The sequence below is a fragment of the Pararge aegeria genome, chromosome 12 (genome assembly GCF_905163445.1).
Source record: "Pararge aegeria chromosome 12, ilParAegt1.1, whole genome shotgun sequence".
NCBI classification, from domain to species: Eukaryota; Metazoa; Arthropoda; class Insecta; order Lepidoptera; family Nymphalidae; genus Pararge; species Pararge aegeria.
Window position 1 is genome coordinate 2,741,665 of NC_053191.1, and position 17,230 is coordinate 2,758,894.

The 17,230-nt window shown below is 37.3% G+C and overlaps 1 protein-coding gene across 5 annotated transcripts in view; it reads left to right on the forward strand.

The window, feature by feature from the left end:
- The window catches only part of LOC120627862 (sex-lethal homolog), a 38,430-nt gene continuing 21,200 nt past the window's right edge, over positions 1 to 17,230 (forward strand). For 2 of the 5 annotated variants that reach the window (XM_039895971.1, XM_039895975.1), the window contains exons 1-4: positions 1 to 91; positions 1,568 to 1,783; positions 12,397 to 12,612; positions 13,686 to 13,793. In XM_039895971.1, the coding sequence (XP_039751905.1) occupies positions 1,703 to 1,783; positions 12,397 to 12,612; positions 13,686 to 13,793 (405 nt within the window). In that variant the 5' untranslated portion in view covers positions 1 to 91; positions 1,568 to 1,702. Of the gene's footprint in view, positions 92 to 1,567; positions 1,784 to 2,584; positions 2,702 to 2,931; positions 2,979 to 12,396; positions 12,613 to 13,685; positions 13,794 to 17,230 lie in introns of those variants that run through there. The other 3 variants (XM_039895972.1, XM_039895973.1, XM_039895974.1) reach the window with 3 other exon arrangements.

Below are 17,230 nucleotides of genomic sequence, written 5' to 3' on the forward strand. Positions count from 1 at the left end.
TAAGCGCTATTGAAATAAGAAATTCGCTAAAAATCCCTAAATAAATCCCAAACCTATCTTAGACAATTCTTAACGTTTCGAACATAATATTGTGAGTATTTTTTTAATTAATTGTGTTATTAATACTTAACTCAATAGTGCCTTCTCTCAATAACTTGCTTAGAAATATTCCTGCTAATGTTTCGTTTTAAATACTCAGATTCTGTTTATTTGTCTGATTAATTTTATTCCACGTACAGTTTTTATGCGAAGTAGAGCATTGTGCTCTCAATTAGGTTGCAAATGAATCGATAGAATTGTAGTTAACTATATTTTTGAAAGGTTTGTTAAATTGTTGTATGGATTCCCATTTGTCAATATGAATTAATAAAATTACCAACGTTGTTGATAGGGACCGATTATTTGAACGAATTATCGATAAAAGTGCTCTATTTTATGAGTTTAATGATTGCCATACGATATTTTTCGGTGCCAGTGCACAAGAACATTTTTTTATAAAGTTCCCTTAATGTTTTACCATCAAACCTCAAAGTACGATACTTTATCGGATAATAAGGTCTCGAACGCAGTTGTGATCTTACAGGCACACTCATCCCAGCTTTTTTTTTGTTTTTTAAATATATGCTCTATTAATGCCTTCTAATTTTAATCAGGATTAAAAATACATCTTTGGAATTCTAAGCAAGCCATTTCTGAGGCTGTAAAATCACATTCTACCTATAGGTCTTATGGAAATTAAAAGCTGGGCCATATTCATTTAAAAAAAAATGCAATACATATTTCTGCACACATTTTGTATATTATTTTAAAACTCTTTACTTTACTTTAGAAAATGATTTTAACCACACAAAATTACAATTTATAAAACATTTTTGTGTTTTTCTAGTTGGAATCTTATAGTTTTATAGTTGCTAAAAGTTTTCTATTGAACCACTCTAATAAGAGAGTAAGTTAAAGAACAAGGATTCAACCCACATTATTGTTGCATTGAGACATCTAAGTTCAATTCCTGGCACACACCTCTAACTTTTCATTATGTTAGTTTTTTAATTTAATGGTAAAGTAATTAATTGCAAGAAGATTTATCCAGTGCGGTGGACTTTGGCCTAAACCCTTCTCATTCTGCAAGGAGACCTGAGTAGTGTAGTAAGTCAGTAATGAGTTTATAGTGATGATGATAGATTAGTCGCAAACCCAGCCAGTTTTCTTACTTAAAAGTTTTGTCTACCAATATATTAACTGATTTTTTTTCCCCCAAATCATGACAAGGCTACTGAGCGGGGCTCGGGTCATGGACTGCCGGAGTTGGGTAACACAAAGTTTTGTCTGAAACTGTGTATAACGAAAAGTGTTCTGTGTTAAGAATATTAGGATGTATTGAGAGCTAAACTTTTGTATTGTTGAGGTTGATGACCCAAATAAGCATGGCTTACCTGATTTCTCATTCTCTGTTGTTCTAGAATAATTTAAAACACTTTTTGCTACTACTTGCAGAGCCTTGTTAAACATAAATCACATATAGATTTAGGGCAAAACTGTTACTAAAAGTGAGATTATTTTGTTACAGATATTTATCTACAATCTAGGATTAAGGACATACAAAATCGTGTAACATGGCTTTAAGGATGTTGTTATAGAGAAATTGCTCAATAGAAGGGAGGTGTTAGTGGTTTTTTGTCAAGCGTTAGTAAAAGATTGATAAATGTGCGACCGGTACCCAGGGTACCTGTTCGGCGGGACCCCAGTCAGCAGCTGGGACAGAAGCTTTAATTCATTAGAAAATGTAAGTAATCAATCTTCTATTAACTAATTATAAAGCTATTTAAGTTCTGTTGTGTTGCGTTTTGTCTGTGATGTATAGTATAGTAGGTATATATCAATTTAATGGAGTTAATATTTAAAACTGTTTCTCGAGTTAGTTTTCAGGAAATAAATATGTAATGTTTCAAGGAAACCATATAGTTTCTCACCTTGTCTGACCATCTGCAGACAAGGTGTCTGTCTTAGCTCAGAGGCTCTTTTTGTACTGGAATGCTGTGTTTTGGTATGGGTAGACATATTTATCATACAAACTAAGTTGTAATATGAAATCATATAAAAAAAGTTAGAGGTAATGCTCCTAATCATAAAAGTAGTGAAAAATATATTCACTCATTGTGTGTTGTGTTAAATCTTACAATTTTGTCATCCATTTGTGTAAAATAAAGGGTTAAGAGTTATATTTGATAACCACACTGGCCTCCAGTTGCTAGAGTTGCCGTAATATCATAGGTCCTGAATTTTTTCTCGTCTGGCGATAGCCGTGGCTTTTTAACACCAGATAAAGATGTGTATGATGCTTCATATATACCAATTACGTTTAATATAACTGCCATACCCCTAACGCATTAGCCCCGCTACAATCTTAGACTGCATCATCAGTCGTAACTTACCACCATATCAAGGTAGTCCCTAGTAAAAAGTTTGTATATTTTACTAATCTTGGATTTCAACCTCCTAGATTTTTAATACAATCAGGTTGGTCTTACAACAAACAATTTGTTTAGTTTTTGTTATTTCTTTGAAGTGAGATGATCTAGTTTTTTTCATTATTGCATTTATTTTATTTATGTGTTTAGTGTGTGGGTTTAGTTTGTTCACAACTATTATTCTTGTTTAAAGCTGGTGATTTCACAGTATTTAGGTACTAAAGTTGAGTTACGTGAGTTTTTTACATTACCTGAATTCTTAATATTGGACTGAGATCTATAGGAGCACTTTGACTTTGCTTGGCCAAAGTTAGTGTTAAAACGAGAAAGTTCCAGATAAGTCAGATACATATCTTGGTCTACGTGTTTTCTCTGGTCAGGTCTGGTCTGGGCTTCGGACTTGGCTATTTACCATCCTAATAACAAAGATGCTGATTTAACGTTCCAGTCCCTAGATACTGATTGAGAAGATGTCCGCTACCATCTAATTGCATCATCATTTATGACCAGGTGATTGACCATTGCAGTGAAAGGCTAGCTAACTCATGTAGTGGAATAAAATAAAATCTGCATCCCGGAGTTTTAGGTTTAACTATAAAAATGCCTTCTAATTACTGCCTGGACCATCCATCTGTCATTCTATATACATTTTCTGAGAGGCTTATGAACGTAATGTTGATCACAATTTTTTTACCATTATATGGGGAACTCTTAGAACAGAAGAGGTAAAATAATCCTGTCAACTGTTAAATGGTATGGAGTGAGAAACCAATCTAAAGTGGAGTGGTTTTTAATGCTTCAATATTAGTAGTGTACACGGTTCCTGTGTGTTCTTAATTCTGTTTCACGGATTTGTGAGTTTGAATGGGAAAGTCTGAACTAAATCTGTACTGAACAGTTTATCCTCAGGAAAACGGGAAAACAAATTTTTCTAGTCGTAAATTCGGGGGTATAGCCCGCGTTGTTAAAGAATAGATTCATCAAAGGCGATGGTATGTCTTTCGCACACTATACCTTCGTGCCAATATGTCGCGAATGAGATGGCATGACTTTTGCCTTTTGTAAATCTCATTATTTATTGGTACGGGTTATTAATTTCATTCCATAAGTGTACTCCTACATGCCTGATGTGAGTTATGGAGAAGGAGAACCCTACAAGGATTGTGTTTAGGATCTTATCACCTATCATCATCATATAAACACGCTGCAGGCCCACTACACGGCACGGATCTCCTCTAACAATAAGAAGGGTTTAGGCCGTAGTCCACCATGTTGGCCCAGTGCAGATTGGCGGACTTCACAAGCTATTGAGAACATAATAGAGAACTCTCAGGCTGCAGGTTTCCTCACGAAGTTTTCCTTCACTGTTAAAGCAAGTGATATTTTAATAACTTTAAACGCACATAACTGAGAAGAGGTATGCCCGTTTACACTAAACCTAGGAGTCGCCTAAATCAAATGCCTAATGATTTAAACGATGCCTATTGAAAAAAAACATGTTTAACCAACTTTCAGGTGATAACTATTGGCGAACGGTTGAAGTTAGCCTAGGTATCTCTTTAGATTAGGCGTTTCTTATTTAGCCATTGCCTAGTTCGTTGTTAGTGAAAACCGGCATTAGAGGTGCGTTGTAGGATTCAAACGCGGCCCCTCGAAAGTAAAGCCGATGTCCTAACCACTGGGCAATCGCCGCATTGATATCAATTTCAATGAAAAAAGGCGGGAGGCTTCGTGCATGGCGGACGAGGTTTTTTTTCAGATTTTCCTTCAAATTTATTGAGAACTCGTTTTGGGGTGATTGGTGTTGTTTGTATTGTGGTTGGCTGTTTGTATGGGTGAGTTCTTTTCGAATTTACGATATAATATTTTGAAGAACTTTCTTATATGTATAGGCGGCTAGCTGATATTTTATATTTTAAGCTTCAATAACTTTTATTAAACATATAAACACCTGGCATTAGCTAATCGGCGTAAAGCCAGAAGAAAAAAAAAATCTTTTCAATTTCTTTATTTGCAGATTAAGTTACATAGTTGGTGGGTACAAAATTATAATAGTGCTTGCTACAGTCGCCATCGATTGGCATGAAAACGTAATTTCTCAAAAACCATATGCTAAAAATGCTCATTCATCCGATATAACGATACTACTTGTGCTAGTTAATAGTTAAAGAACATATTGCAATAAGTAAAAGTAAAATAGTACATATAACCGCTCACATTATTTGATAGTACGGTCGCGCGTACACTCTGTATAAGACAGCCGACAACAGAGCTGGCAGCCGGCCAATGTAAATGGAGGCAGCTTCTCTATAAGTTACTAATGCATTTGTTACTTGTTTCATTAATAATGCATCTGCCGCCTTGCCATTATAACCGTGGTTTCCTCGAGTGGATGAAAATGGATAAGTTTGTTTGTTTGTGTGAAAGCTTTATTGCACATTCACATTTTATACAAAGTAAACACATATACAGAATAAACTTAGAATGGAAAATAGAGCGTGCAAAGGCGGTCTTATCACTAAAGCGATCTCTTACAGACAACCTTTGACGTTTCCGATACAAGCAATCTTCCACCTTACTCCCATTGTACCCCGACCCGCAGCGTCGAATCACCCGCCTGCCTTCCTTAATAATTGGGTTATCAAATGCGAAAAATATTTTTTAAATCAGAGTGATGTCTCTTGGGACTAGCGCCAATACACTTTCGTCCCCCATTCAACTTGGGGTAGTGTTTTATCCATCCTTAAACGTGTTTTTCACTAAGCTAATATTCATCGATATGACACACATAAAAATTGCAGACTTATCTTAATTATATATATTTACTAGCTGTTGCCCGCGACTTCGTCTGCGTTTGATTTTGTTTTTAAAGTATTCAGTATCGCTAAGCCTTAAATGAGTATAGTAGTATATATATAACATGTGACTGTCAATCAATTACAGACAAATAATTTGCAATAAAATAAAATTGCGACTATAATTAAAGATCTAAGCTATCCTATCTCTTAAGTTGGACCAGACTGCTCACGGTGTGCCAATTTAATTTAAAACCGGTTAAGTAGTTTAGGAGTCCATCGCGGACAAACATCGTGACAGGAGATTTATATATATTAAGATGTAGTATATAATATATCTTATATATTACATTCATCCCCTGTAAAACCATCTTTGGGTGCCAAAATAAGTTATATAGCCTATTATAGCCTACCCCAAAAAATGGGCTTTGTGATTTCAGTTCGTGCCGCTCAAGGTTTGTTGGTCAAGGGCCAAAAAGTTTAAACTTTAAAATGCTCTATTGTACGATGATATTACATAATTTTTTTTTGAACGCCGCGGTTCGTGGAGGCTGAGGGCCTCTTGGGCTTAGGGCCCCAGCCGCCAGTGTTTTTAAGCAACTGGAAGATATTATTTTTTTAATTTTTTTATTTCACTACAAGTTAGCCCTCGACTGCAATCTCACCTGAAGTTATGATTCAGTTTACGATGGTAGTGAGCTAACCTCATCAGAGGTATGACTATCATACTCCCTAGAGTATTACAGTCAAACCTGGGTAAGTGAGAACTGGATAAGTGAGAAAACTCTATAAGTGAGAGTAATAGCCAGGACCCGTCATTTTAAGCTCCCAAAACCTCTATTAGCGAGAAACAGAAACCTTTGTAAGAGAGAGAGAGTCCTTTTTCCCTCACGGACCTCCGTAAGTGAGACTGCTACTTAACTATACCTCTATAAGCGACAGTCGAGCAAGCAATATTCGACAAAATTTATGAGTTACAGAAAAACATTCAAAATACAAAAACAGAAACCCAATCGAAGTTCACGGATTTTTTTTAATGTAAATAAGTTCTAAATAAAATAAAATTACGTAGTGCATGAATATGTTTTGTTATTGCTGCGTACCTCTATAAGAGAGAAACGCTACCCATGTACCTGCATTAGCGAGAAACTCGGGTTAGTGAGAAAACCTGTATAAGCGAGAATGAGATTGTGCTCCCTTGAGCTCTCGCTTATCCAGGTGTGACTGTATATGGTCTGATTGGTTTCTACGTGGCATCGCACCGGAACACTTAATCGCTTAGCGATACGTCTTTGTTGGTAGGATGGTAACTAGCCACAGCCAAAGACTGCCACCAGACCAGACCAGAGAAAATTCAGAAATTATGAATTTACGAATTGTCCCTACCGGGAATCGAACCCGGGACCTCCTACTTGAATTCACGGCCGTTGCGCCACGAAGGCCGTCGAAGACATATGTAGCCTCTAAACGGTATTTGACGGCCGATTGGCGCAGTTTGCAGCGACCCTGCTTTCTGAGCCCAAGGCCGTGGGTTCGATTCCCACTACTGGAAAATGTTTGTGTGATGAGCATGAATGTTTTTCAGTGTCTGGGTGTTTATACGTATATTCTTAGTATTTATGTATATTATTCATAAAACTATTCATCAGTCATCTTAGTACCCATAACACAAGCTACGCTTACTTTGGGGCTAGAAGGCGATGTGTGTACTCGTATTGTCGTAGTATATTTATTTATTTATTTATTTTATTTGCGAAAAGCTTGCAATCGCTGTTGTAAAACCATGACAGATCGAAAGTTTTTTTTATTTCCCAACGTTGTTAACCCTCGACTGCTGGCTAACTTCTTACAGTAAGTAGTTATAAGTTCTATTGTAACATCCAGCCTAGATTATGTTTTGCTATTTTATAACCTAAAATTTAATATTCAGATATCGATTAATAAAATTACATAACTTAGAAAAGTAAGTGGTGTGTGTTGGGATTCGAACTGAGAGATCCCCGTTACTTACGCACCCATGCATAAGGTATTTTCAAGGAATCACCCTGTAAAAATATGAAATCAATATAAGCATATTTATTTTTCCGTACAAACTAATCTAAAACATTCTCGGTGTTTACTTATGACGACCCTATTGAAGATAAAAAAAAGACACGTGCATAGTACCTACGCTACGCGACTTGTACCTAATAAAGTGACGAGATTTTACTTTTGCATGTGGCGTTAGGGCTGTATCTGATTTATTTTATGTTATCATTCAGATATCGATCAATAAAATTACATGACTTAGAAAAGTTAGTGGTGCGTGTTGTGTTATAAACTGGGCTATCCCCGATTCTGTGCTCGCTGAGCGGAATCCCGCACCTTTTTGTGCATTGTACGGATTGGTGACAACAAAGGGCGCTAATATAATAAGTTCGTCTGAGTACCGCAACTCATTCGATCACTGGCAGCTCACCCTTTTGTTTTGAAAACAATAGCGATCATCGTCTATCGGGGGTTGGAGTGGCTCTGAGGTGCTCGCGAAGTGCTCGGGATCGAGCGAGTCGCGTGGAATAGCAGCACCCACCCTACAAGACCACATTATGGGTCACGGTCTTAACCTACTTTGGATTTTTCGTTTGCTAATGTTTATGGCGAGATCGCGTATTGGCATGACTTCAGAGTTCCGGTATTGCGGATCGGATAACTAACGATGCGAAACCGAATATGTATCGCAAAAGTCACTTTACCCTGAGTACGTGGAATCTAGAGAGAAAGAAAGAAATGAAGTGTATTTATTGCTCTGACCAGGTTACTCTTCTAATAATTTAAATTGACAATGTGACATGGTGATAACAAGAAAACAACACCCGGCTAAGTTTGTTGTGGGCATCTTCTTAGACCAGGACTCGTTTGGAACCCTCGTAGCTTAAGTTTTAAGTTTACGAATATTGTCAACGCCATCATCTCACTACCGTGTACTTCTCATGTAATGTATCGCGTGACCAAGTGTACACCAAGAATACAGTAACTAGTACATGATACAGTAACTAGTTGTTGCTGTTTGTTTTTAAGGCATTTTTTAAGTTGTGTGTTCCTGTAAAACGGAGACCCGTGCCCTGTAGTGGGCCGGTAATGGGTTGATATGCAGGTTGATATCCTCAGCAGGAGGAGATCAGGCAGGAGTCAGAAATTACATCCCCAGATTATATCCCCTGACCAGGGATATAATTAACGTAACGTTAACCTGCTTCGGCACGGTAACATGGAATAAATAAATAAATAAATAAATATACTACGACAATACACACATCGCCATCTAGCCCCAAAGTAAGCGTAGCTTGTGTTATGGGTACTAAGATAACTGATGAATATTTTTTATGAATAGTATACATAAATACTTATAATATATAGATAAACACCCAGACACTGAAAAACATTCATGTTCATCACACAAATATTGTCCAGTTGTGGGAATCGAACCCACGGCCTCAGAAAGCAGGGTCGCCCACTGCGCCGATCGGCCGTCAGATTTTTACCCTTGTTACAACACATATATTATTTGGATATTATTTCGACTTGTGCGCCAGTACACTGAGAGTTGATGAAGCTGTGGGAGAATATAATTTTTTATCCTTTCCCCGGGGAGATATTGTCTCGTGCCCATGCTAGCTGTGCAGCCCGACGATCTTTACGTTTCTTCGAGCCCCAGGGTTCAAACTCCTCCTGGCAGGGCAGAGCCCCATTCCGAGGCACGCCAACAAGCCCCCGTTACGCACAATCAGAAAAAAGACACCGTCTCAAAAACTCACCCTGTATAGTACACGTCCATTATGAGTAACTTAACCTAGTTCTCCGATTGTAATGTTTACGGCTTGTTCGCGAATTGACATATTGTGCGGTAATGCGGAACTTTGTTTGTCGAGCTTTGCGGAAATGCGGCGGATTACGTTGCGGCTTTTATATTGTGTTCCGGCGGATAACTCTTCAAGCGGAAACTTCAAACAGCGTTAAATGGTTTTTGAACTTAGTCTTTTAATTTTCGATCCCCGATGCATTAACAGAAGTGTGGTAAGTTCAACATACAGGTCACTACCTGGTTCTAGTGTCACTAGGTCCTGATTTCGGTTCCAAGTTGGGGTCGAGCCTAAAAAAATTGCATCGGGGTTTTCTGTTTAAAAAAAAATACGTCAGAAACCAGCATAGAGTTAAAGAATTTGTTCTGAATCCCTCTTTCGTGCCCTTTTCGGGTTTATACGCAGTAGGTGTTGGGTTAATAGGCTAATTCTAGAAGGAAGAAGAAATAGGGGGGGACAGATGAGCTTGGGACAGTTAAAAGGGAATGGAAAAGTTGACTTTTCAAAAATATCATTATTCAAGTACACTTTTGATGCGTACATTAATTACATGAGAAGTACACGGTAGTGAGATGATGGCGATGACCATATTCGTAAACTTAAAATTAAAGCTACGTGGTTTCCAAACGAGTCTGGGTCTAAGAAGAAACCCACAACAAACTTAGCCGGGTGTTGTTTTCTTGTTATCACCATGTCACATTGTCAATTTAAATTATTAGAAGAGTAACCTGGTCAGAGCAATAATTCACATCCAAGCTTTTAAATCGATTACGTACTTAGTCCTATATACTATAATAGGTTTTTTTTATAAAATACTAGATGGGCCCCGCTGCTTCGCTCGCGTAATTTTGGGAGGCAGCGTACTGCTACATAGTCTACACCTATAGTCGTATATGAGATTTTGAGATTTTTTCACAAACATTTTTTTTATCTTACGTTTTTTTTTTTCAATGATAAGATATTATTTATAATACCTCCAAGAATATTTATAAAAAGTTTCATGAAGATAGGTTTAGTAGTTTTCGCGTGAAAGCGTAACAAACAAACTTACATTGACATTTATAATATTAGTAGGGATTAGTAGGGAAATAGGGATTACGTTTAATACAAACTTTGAACTTTTAAAGAGACATCTCCAAGATGTCAATGGGTGAGTTTATTGTAAAGATTATCCGGCGTTGTAAATTCTTATTCATTACAACAAAGAGTATTGACCCAAATGTAAGAGGCTCCATTCAGTCTGCCATTTACAAGTTTAATTTATTTCTTGGCATCAATTTGTATTTTTATTCGACCCACATACCTAGTACTTGTATAATATCATAGGATTACTCGTTTCTGGCGAAAGAACTTTTTAAAGAACCAAATTACGTCAAGACCATGTTACGTCCATGCGTTGCACATGCCCATGTGCAACGCATGGAAGGCACGAGAGCCCCAAAGAAGTTGATGGAGGGCACTTTGGAGGGGCGTAGAGGCCGAGGACGACCTAGGGGTCGGTGGAGTGGTGTTGAGTTGACAAGGATATGAGGGTTCTGGGAGTTTGGAGCTAGAAAGAAGCAGCTTTTGACCGCCTCAAATGGAGAAATATGCTTGCCCAAGCCAAGGCCCACCCAGGGCTGTAGAGCTTTGATGATGGTGACTAGTTTCTGGCCCCGACTTCTTCTGTGTAGACTTCATAGTTGGGCCCAGTAGGGCTAAGATGTGAACACTTGATAATTATGTCTAAAAATTTTCTTTTCTTATCTCATAAAAATGGAAAGATAAGATAAAATGATGACTAGTTCCTGGCCCCGACTTCTTCTGTGTAGAGTTCATAGTTGGGCCTAGTAGGGCTAAGATGTGAACACTTGATAATTATGTCTAAACATTTTCTTTTCTTATCTCATAAAAATGGAAAGATAAAATGGTAACATTATCTATCTAATCTTTTATCTGGTGGGGAGGCTTCGGCCTCGGCTAGTTACCCTACAGGTAAAGACGTGCTGCCAAGCGATTTAGCGTTGAAACCGATGAGGGTTTAATATTAATGCCAATGCCCGACAGGTTAACCCGCTACCATAGACCGCACCATCTCTTAGCATCAGGTGAGATTGTATCAAGGGTTAACTTGTAACGTAAGACTGTAACATTACTTACTAGGCAATTACTTTTTACGGCGAACTTAGTACCGCGGATGGTTTTTTTGATGAATGTTTTATTTTAATACATATTACCCTATTCCCTACTGGGCGAAATCCAAAAAATTTAATATCATAAAAATTGGTCCAGCCGTTCTTAAGTTAATGGTGTAACTCAGTGGCGTGCATAGAGAGTATGCACAGGGTATGCAGATGATATAAAATGAAGAAAATCCCCAGTACGAGTTATAAATACTTAAGGGTAAGGTTTTTATAACTCTTACAATGCCTATTATTAAGTATTTTATAACTTTTATTGAAGATTTTCTTCATTTTATATCATCTGCATACCCTTTGCATACCCTCTATGCACGCCACTGGTGTAACTAACACATCTTTCTTTTATATATATATAGATATCTATGTAATTTCTTTTTTAAAATATTGATGTATTAGTATGTAGAATCTTGTTAATATTAAGAAATCTTATACTGATAATGTCTTCAACATTATCAGTATAAGATTTCTTAATATTAACAAGATTCTACATAGTTTGTTTGTTTGTTTACCTGAACTCGATGATTGAAACTCCTACGATTTGAAAAATTCTACGAACTTCTAAGAACAATAGGGGCTAAGGAATATTGTTTTTTTTCTTTTGAGAGCTTTGGCTGCGTGCGCTGCGTATACTGTTAAAGTTTCGATAAATATATGTATGACAAAGTTGTGCCCTTTTGAAAGGTCCTAATATTATAAATATGAAAGTTTGGATGTTTGTTACTCAATCACGCAAAACGGCTAAAGGGATTTGCATGAAATTTTGCATGCATGGTGGAGTGGCGTGCATAGAGCGCACAGGATATGCAGATGATATAAAATGAAGAAAATCTGCAGTACAAGTTATAAAAATTTAAGGATAGGCATTGTAAGAGTTATAAAAAGCCTACCCGTAAGTATTTATAACTCGTACTAGAGATTTTCTTCATCTTATATCACCAGCATACCCTGTGCATACCCTCTATGCACGCCACTGCATGCATGTAGCCTTTGACATGGCTACCTTTTCTCCCGGGAAATAAGAGAGTTCCCGTGGGAATAAAAAAAAACCTTAATCCACGCGAACGAAGTCGAAGGTATCAGATAGTAATCTATTAAAATGTAACTTTAATTTCAGCAAATACAACAGCAGTATCGGGGTCGATTCAACCCGGGCGTTCGTTGCTGGGGCAGCATGTCTGAAGGTGGGGGCATTTCGTCTGCCGGCGGCGATACTAGCAGGACAAACCTGATAGTCAACTATCTACCGCAGACTATGACAGAAAAGGACCTATACGCTATGTTCATGACCATAGGACCTATAGAAAGTTGCAGAGTTATGAAGGATTTTAAGGTAGGCTACTTGTATTTTCCATTTAAACAATTTTATAAAAATGTTGTGTTTCATTTTCATTTCATTTCATTTCATTTCATTTCATTTCATTTCATTTCATTTCATTTCATTTCATTTCATTTCATTTCATTTCATTTTCATTTCATTTTCATTTCATTTTCATTTCATTTTCATTTCATTTTCATTTCATTTTCATTTCATTTTCATTTCAACGGCGATGCTGAAATTAGTATATGCCTTTTACATCAGTCTTATAGCGACTGTAGGTGTAAACTGTAACTGTATCTGTGTGTGTGTTGATATATGTTCTAGAATGTTCAGTAAAGCAACTAAAAGGCACGGGTCTCCTCTGAAAATGATAAGGATTTACGCTGGCCAAGTGTGGATTGGTGGACTTCACACGCCATTAAGAACTTTATGACTTCATAATGCTCCGACTCCATGTTGACTCTCAGGCATACAGATTTTTCATATACCATTCCTCACGATGTTTTCGTTTACCCGCACATAACATGGAAACGTAAAGGGGCGCCCGTGAGGTTTCCGAACTCTGTCCCCCCGAAAGTGAAGCTGAAGTCCTAACCACTAGGCTATCAAAGATTCTTACTTCCGGGTAATTTTATAAAACACTAGCGTACCCAGCCCGCTTCGCCGGGCTAGTCAGCCAATTTAAAAAAAAAGCCATTCTCGACCACATGCGTGTACAAATGCAGCCAATAGATGGGACGGACATACGTTCTTGGATATTTTTTTACAAAAAAAAAATAATTAGATTGATGATTGGTAGACTACACGCTTTTATTAAAGTTAAGTAGTTAAGAAGATCTGTTAGGTGTTGCAAGATAACTGCCATGGAGATCTGCGGCGGCATCTACTCGTATAGTGTGTTTAGCATATTAGTGTCTACGTCAACAGATGCTGTTTGTCAATAAAACTCAACTTTCAGTCATACAGGTGTCCTCAAGATGTAAGCAAGGGATATTATAATTGATTGAATTAAGAAGGCTTGTAAATTTTATATAAATAATATTTCCTACGCCGTCATATCAAGTTAAGCTATGCTTTATTTTCAGACTGGTTACAGTTACGGCTTCGGTTTTGTAAACTTCACAAGAGAAGAGGATGCAGCAAGAGCGATCGACACTTTCAATGGTTATCAACTCAGAAATAAGCGGTTAAAGGTACTTTAGAAATTGCTATTAATTTAATTTCATTCTCATACATTTAACAGTTAGCTTAGAAATAAGCAATTCAACTAATTCTTCACATTATAGCGTTTATGCATTATCAATGTCTTTGACAGTAACTTTTTTGGACACTTTTTAAAGTAACCAAAGTATAAAACTTTGGTTACTTTAAAAAGTATCCAATTAATAATTTACAAAAAATGGTTCAAAAAAGAATCATGGTTAACAGAAGGTATTTACGACCGTGAAATTTGCGATGATAGATATGACGTCCTTCGGTGTGATCGAAACTCAAAGACATCCACTAAAAAAAAGGGTGGCGGAGTCTTATTATGTGCGCGTAAAGAGTTAAATATACAGCTCCATCGGGAATGGACGTGTCCTGGCGTCGAATCTTTATGGGCGACTATACCCGCTCAGTCCCAGCAAATTCAAGGTACTCGTAATATTCACATCGGGTTAATCTATGCGCCACCAGACAACATCTTACCGACTCGACTTGAATCCATTTCCTCTCGACTTGCTGAGCTCATTGCCCAGTACCCTAACGACTACATTATCTTAGCCGGAGACTTCAATCTACCTAACGTAACGTGGTCTGACTCCGGACCCACCATCCGCAAACGCGGACCAGTTGAGTTACATAATGCCTTTATGAATATAATAGATATATGTAACCTATCTGGACTAAAACAACTTAATACTATTCCTAACAGTAAGCATAACACCTTGGATCTTTTGTTCAGTAATATTGACTTCGGTGTGAACCACTGCCCAAATCCTCTAGTCCCCGAAGACACGTTTCACCCGTGTCTCCAATTCAATCTCTCTAATCTGCTTCTTCGTAACACTCGCCAAAAACCTGTCAAAAAACCCAACTTTTTCAAAGGGGACTACAGGCAAATCAACGAGCATTTGTCCAATATCAATTGGCACGAAGCACTCTCAGCTAAATCAATGAACGATGTAGTTGAAATATTTTATTCCATTCTAAACGAAGCAATTAAGAGATTTGTCCCAGTAAAAGTAAAGTACAAATCTAATTTTCCAGTATGGTATTCTAAACCTTTAATCCACATAGTGAAAGATAAACTCCGTAAGCACAAAGAATGGAAAGTGTACAAAAATCCCCGCGATTATGATGAGTTTGCTATTCTAAGAGCGAGACAAAAACAAATACAGAATAAGTGTTACACCTCTTACATCCAAAATATGCAAACTTACATCGCAAAGGACCCTAAGCTTCTCTTTTCCTTCACTAAATCTCTTAGAAATAGTAAAAATGGATACCCCACCAAGCTTACATTAGGCAACACCGTATACACAGATGAAGAGTCTGCTTGTTACGGTTTCAGTGAATATTTTGAGAGTGTTTTCGCAAAACCGGCAAGTTCCTACGACGCTATGAGCCACTCAAATTCGAGCTATAAAGAATCCATCTGTAAAATCACCATTGACGAGAATACTGTACTCAAGCTTCTCAAAACTCTAAAAACTAATAAGGGAGCCGGTAGCGATGGTATTCCTCCAATTTTTCTAACCAAATGTGCTACGAATCTGGCGAAACCTCTCACGATCATCTTTAACCTCTCTTTAAATGTCTACTGCAGTTTCCCAGACATCTGGAAACAAGCACTAATAGTCCCCATTCATAAAAGTGGATCAAAAACTCAAATAGAGAATTACCGACCTATCTCTATTCTTAACGTAATGAGCAAACTTTTCGAATCAGTTATTTATTCATACATATCCCCAATCATTTCGAGATCTATCCCTTACGAGCAGCATGGCTTCATGAAAAATCGTTCCACTGTTACCAACTTAGCAGTCTTCACGGACTATGTATTGCGAAGCATGGATGAGAGATGCCAGGTGGATGTGATCTACACGGATTTCGAAAAAGCTTTCGACCGTGTGGATCACGTGATCCTACTCCACAAGCTAAGCGTCCTAGGAATAAGCGGGAACTTGCTCCGATGGCTGACTTCATACATCAAAAACCGTATGCAGGCTGTAGTAACGGGCAGTGCTAGGAGCAACTTTGTAACCATACCGTCAGGGGTACCCCAAGGGTCTATCCTTGGTCCCCTCTTATACAACGCCTATCTTTATGATATTGGTAGCTGTTTCAGCCATGCGCAACATTTAATGTTTGCTGACGATATGAAAATTTTCCTTAAAATACGTTTCCTTGAGGATTGTTCTCGGCTGCAAGAAGACTTAAACAACCTGAGTAAGTACTATGCCAGGAATAGAATTATTGTTAACGTTAAAAAATGTCACCACATTACTCTATCCCGTAAAACTAGCTCAATAACTTACGACTATCAAATCAATGGTTCAAACATTGCTAAAGTCCAAACCGTCCGAGACCTGGGTATTAAAATTGACACTAAACTATCGATGAATGACCACGTCGAAGTTGTGGCGGACAAAGCCTACAAACAACTAGGATTTATTAAACGAGTAACACGTAATTTCAGTAATATAGAATGTATAAAAACCTTGTATTTTGCGTATGTTCGTAGTATTCTCGAATATGCATGCAACATTTGGTCACCCTATTATATTATACATACTCATAGGCTTGAATCAATACAAAAACAATTTCTTAAGTACCTGGCCTTCAAAGAATTCAAAAAATTTAACAGTTACAAAGAAGCCTGTACTCATTACAAAATTGACTCCCTGGAACTAAGAAGAAACCAAAGTGACATGCTACTGCTACAAGCTATTTTGACTGGACGAATTGACTGTCCTAGACTGCTGTCTGCATTTTCACTCAATGCTTCCTCCTTTAGGCCTCGAAAACCGCAGCTATTACGTGTACCAAAATCAAATACAATCTACGCTCGAAATTCCGTGCTTTTACGCCTGGCACGTACCTATAATAAAACTTACTCAGATATTGATCTTTTTCACTTATCCAAAATACAATTAAAAACAGAAATATCTAGCCTACATCGGAAACTTAATAACGTGTAAGTTATAATATTTATATTAATATCTATAATAGTACATAAATACATATTATCAATGCATACTCTCTCTCACACACACGCGCACACACACACACACACACACACACACACACACACATACATACACACACACACACACACACACACACACACACACACTACAAACACACACACACACACTTTTGTAATTATCTTACTACTCTTTTGTATTATTAATATCTTGTTAAATTGTAAAGCTTGTTTAAATTGTTTAGTTTCTTCAAATTTCCAAACCTGTTGTAATTAGTAGTTTAAGTATAGCATTTAAGTAAATTGTCAAGCTAAGGATTGTAATCCTATTTGGCCTTATTTTAGCATTAAGTCTAAATGTAAAATTATATTGTATGCAACGCTGTTGATTACAAATAAATGAATAAAATAAAAATAAAATAAAATAAAATAAAACAAACC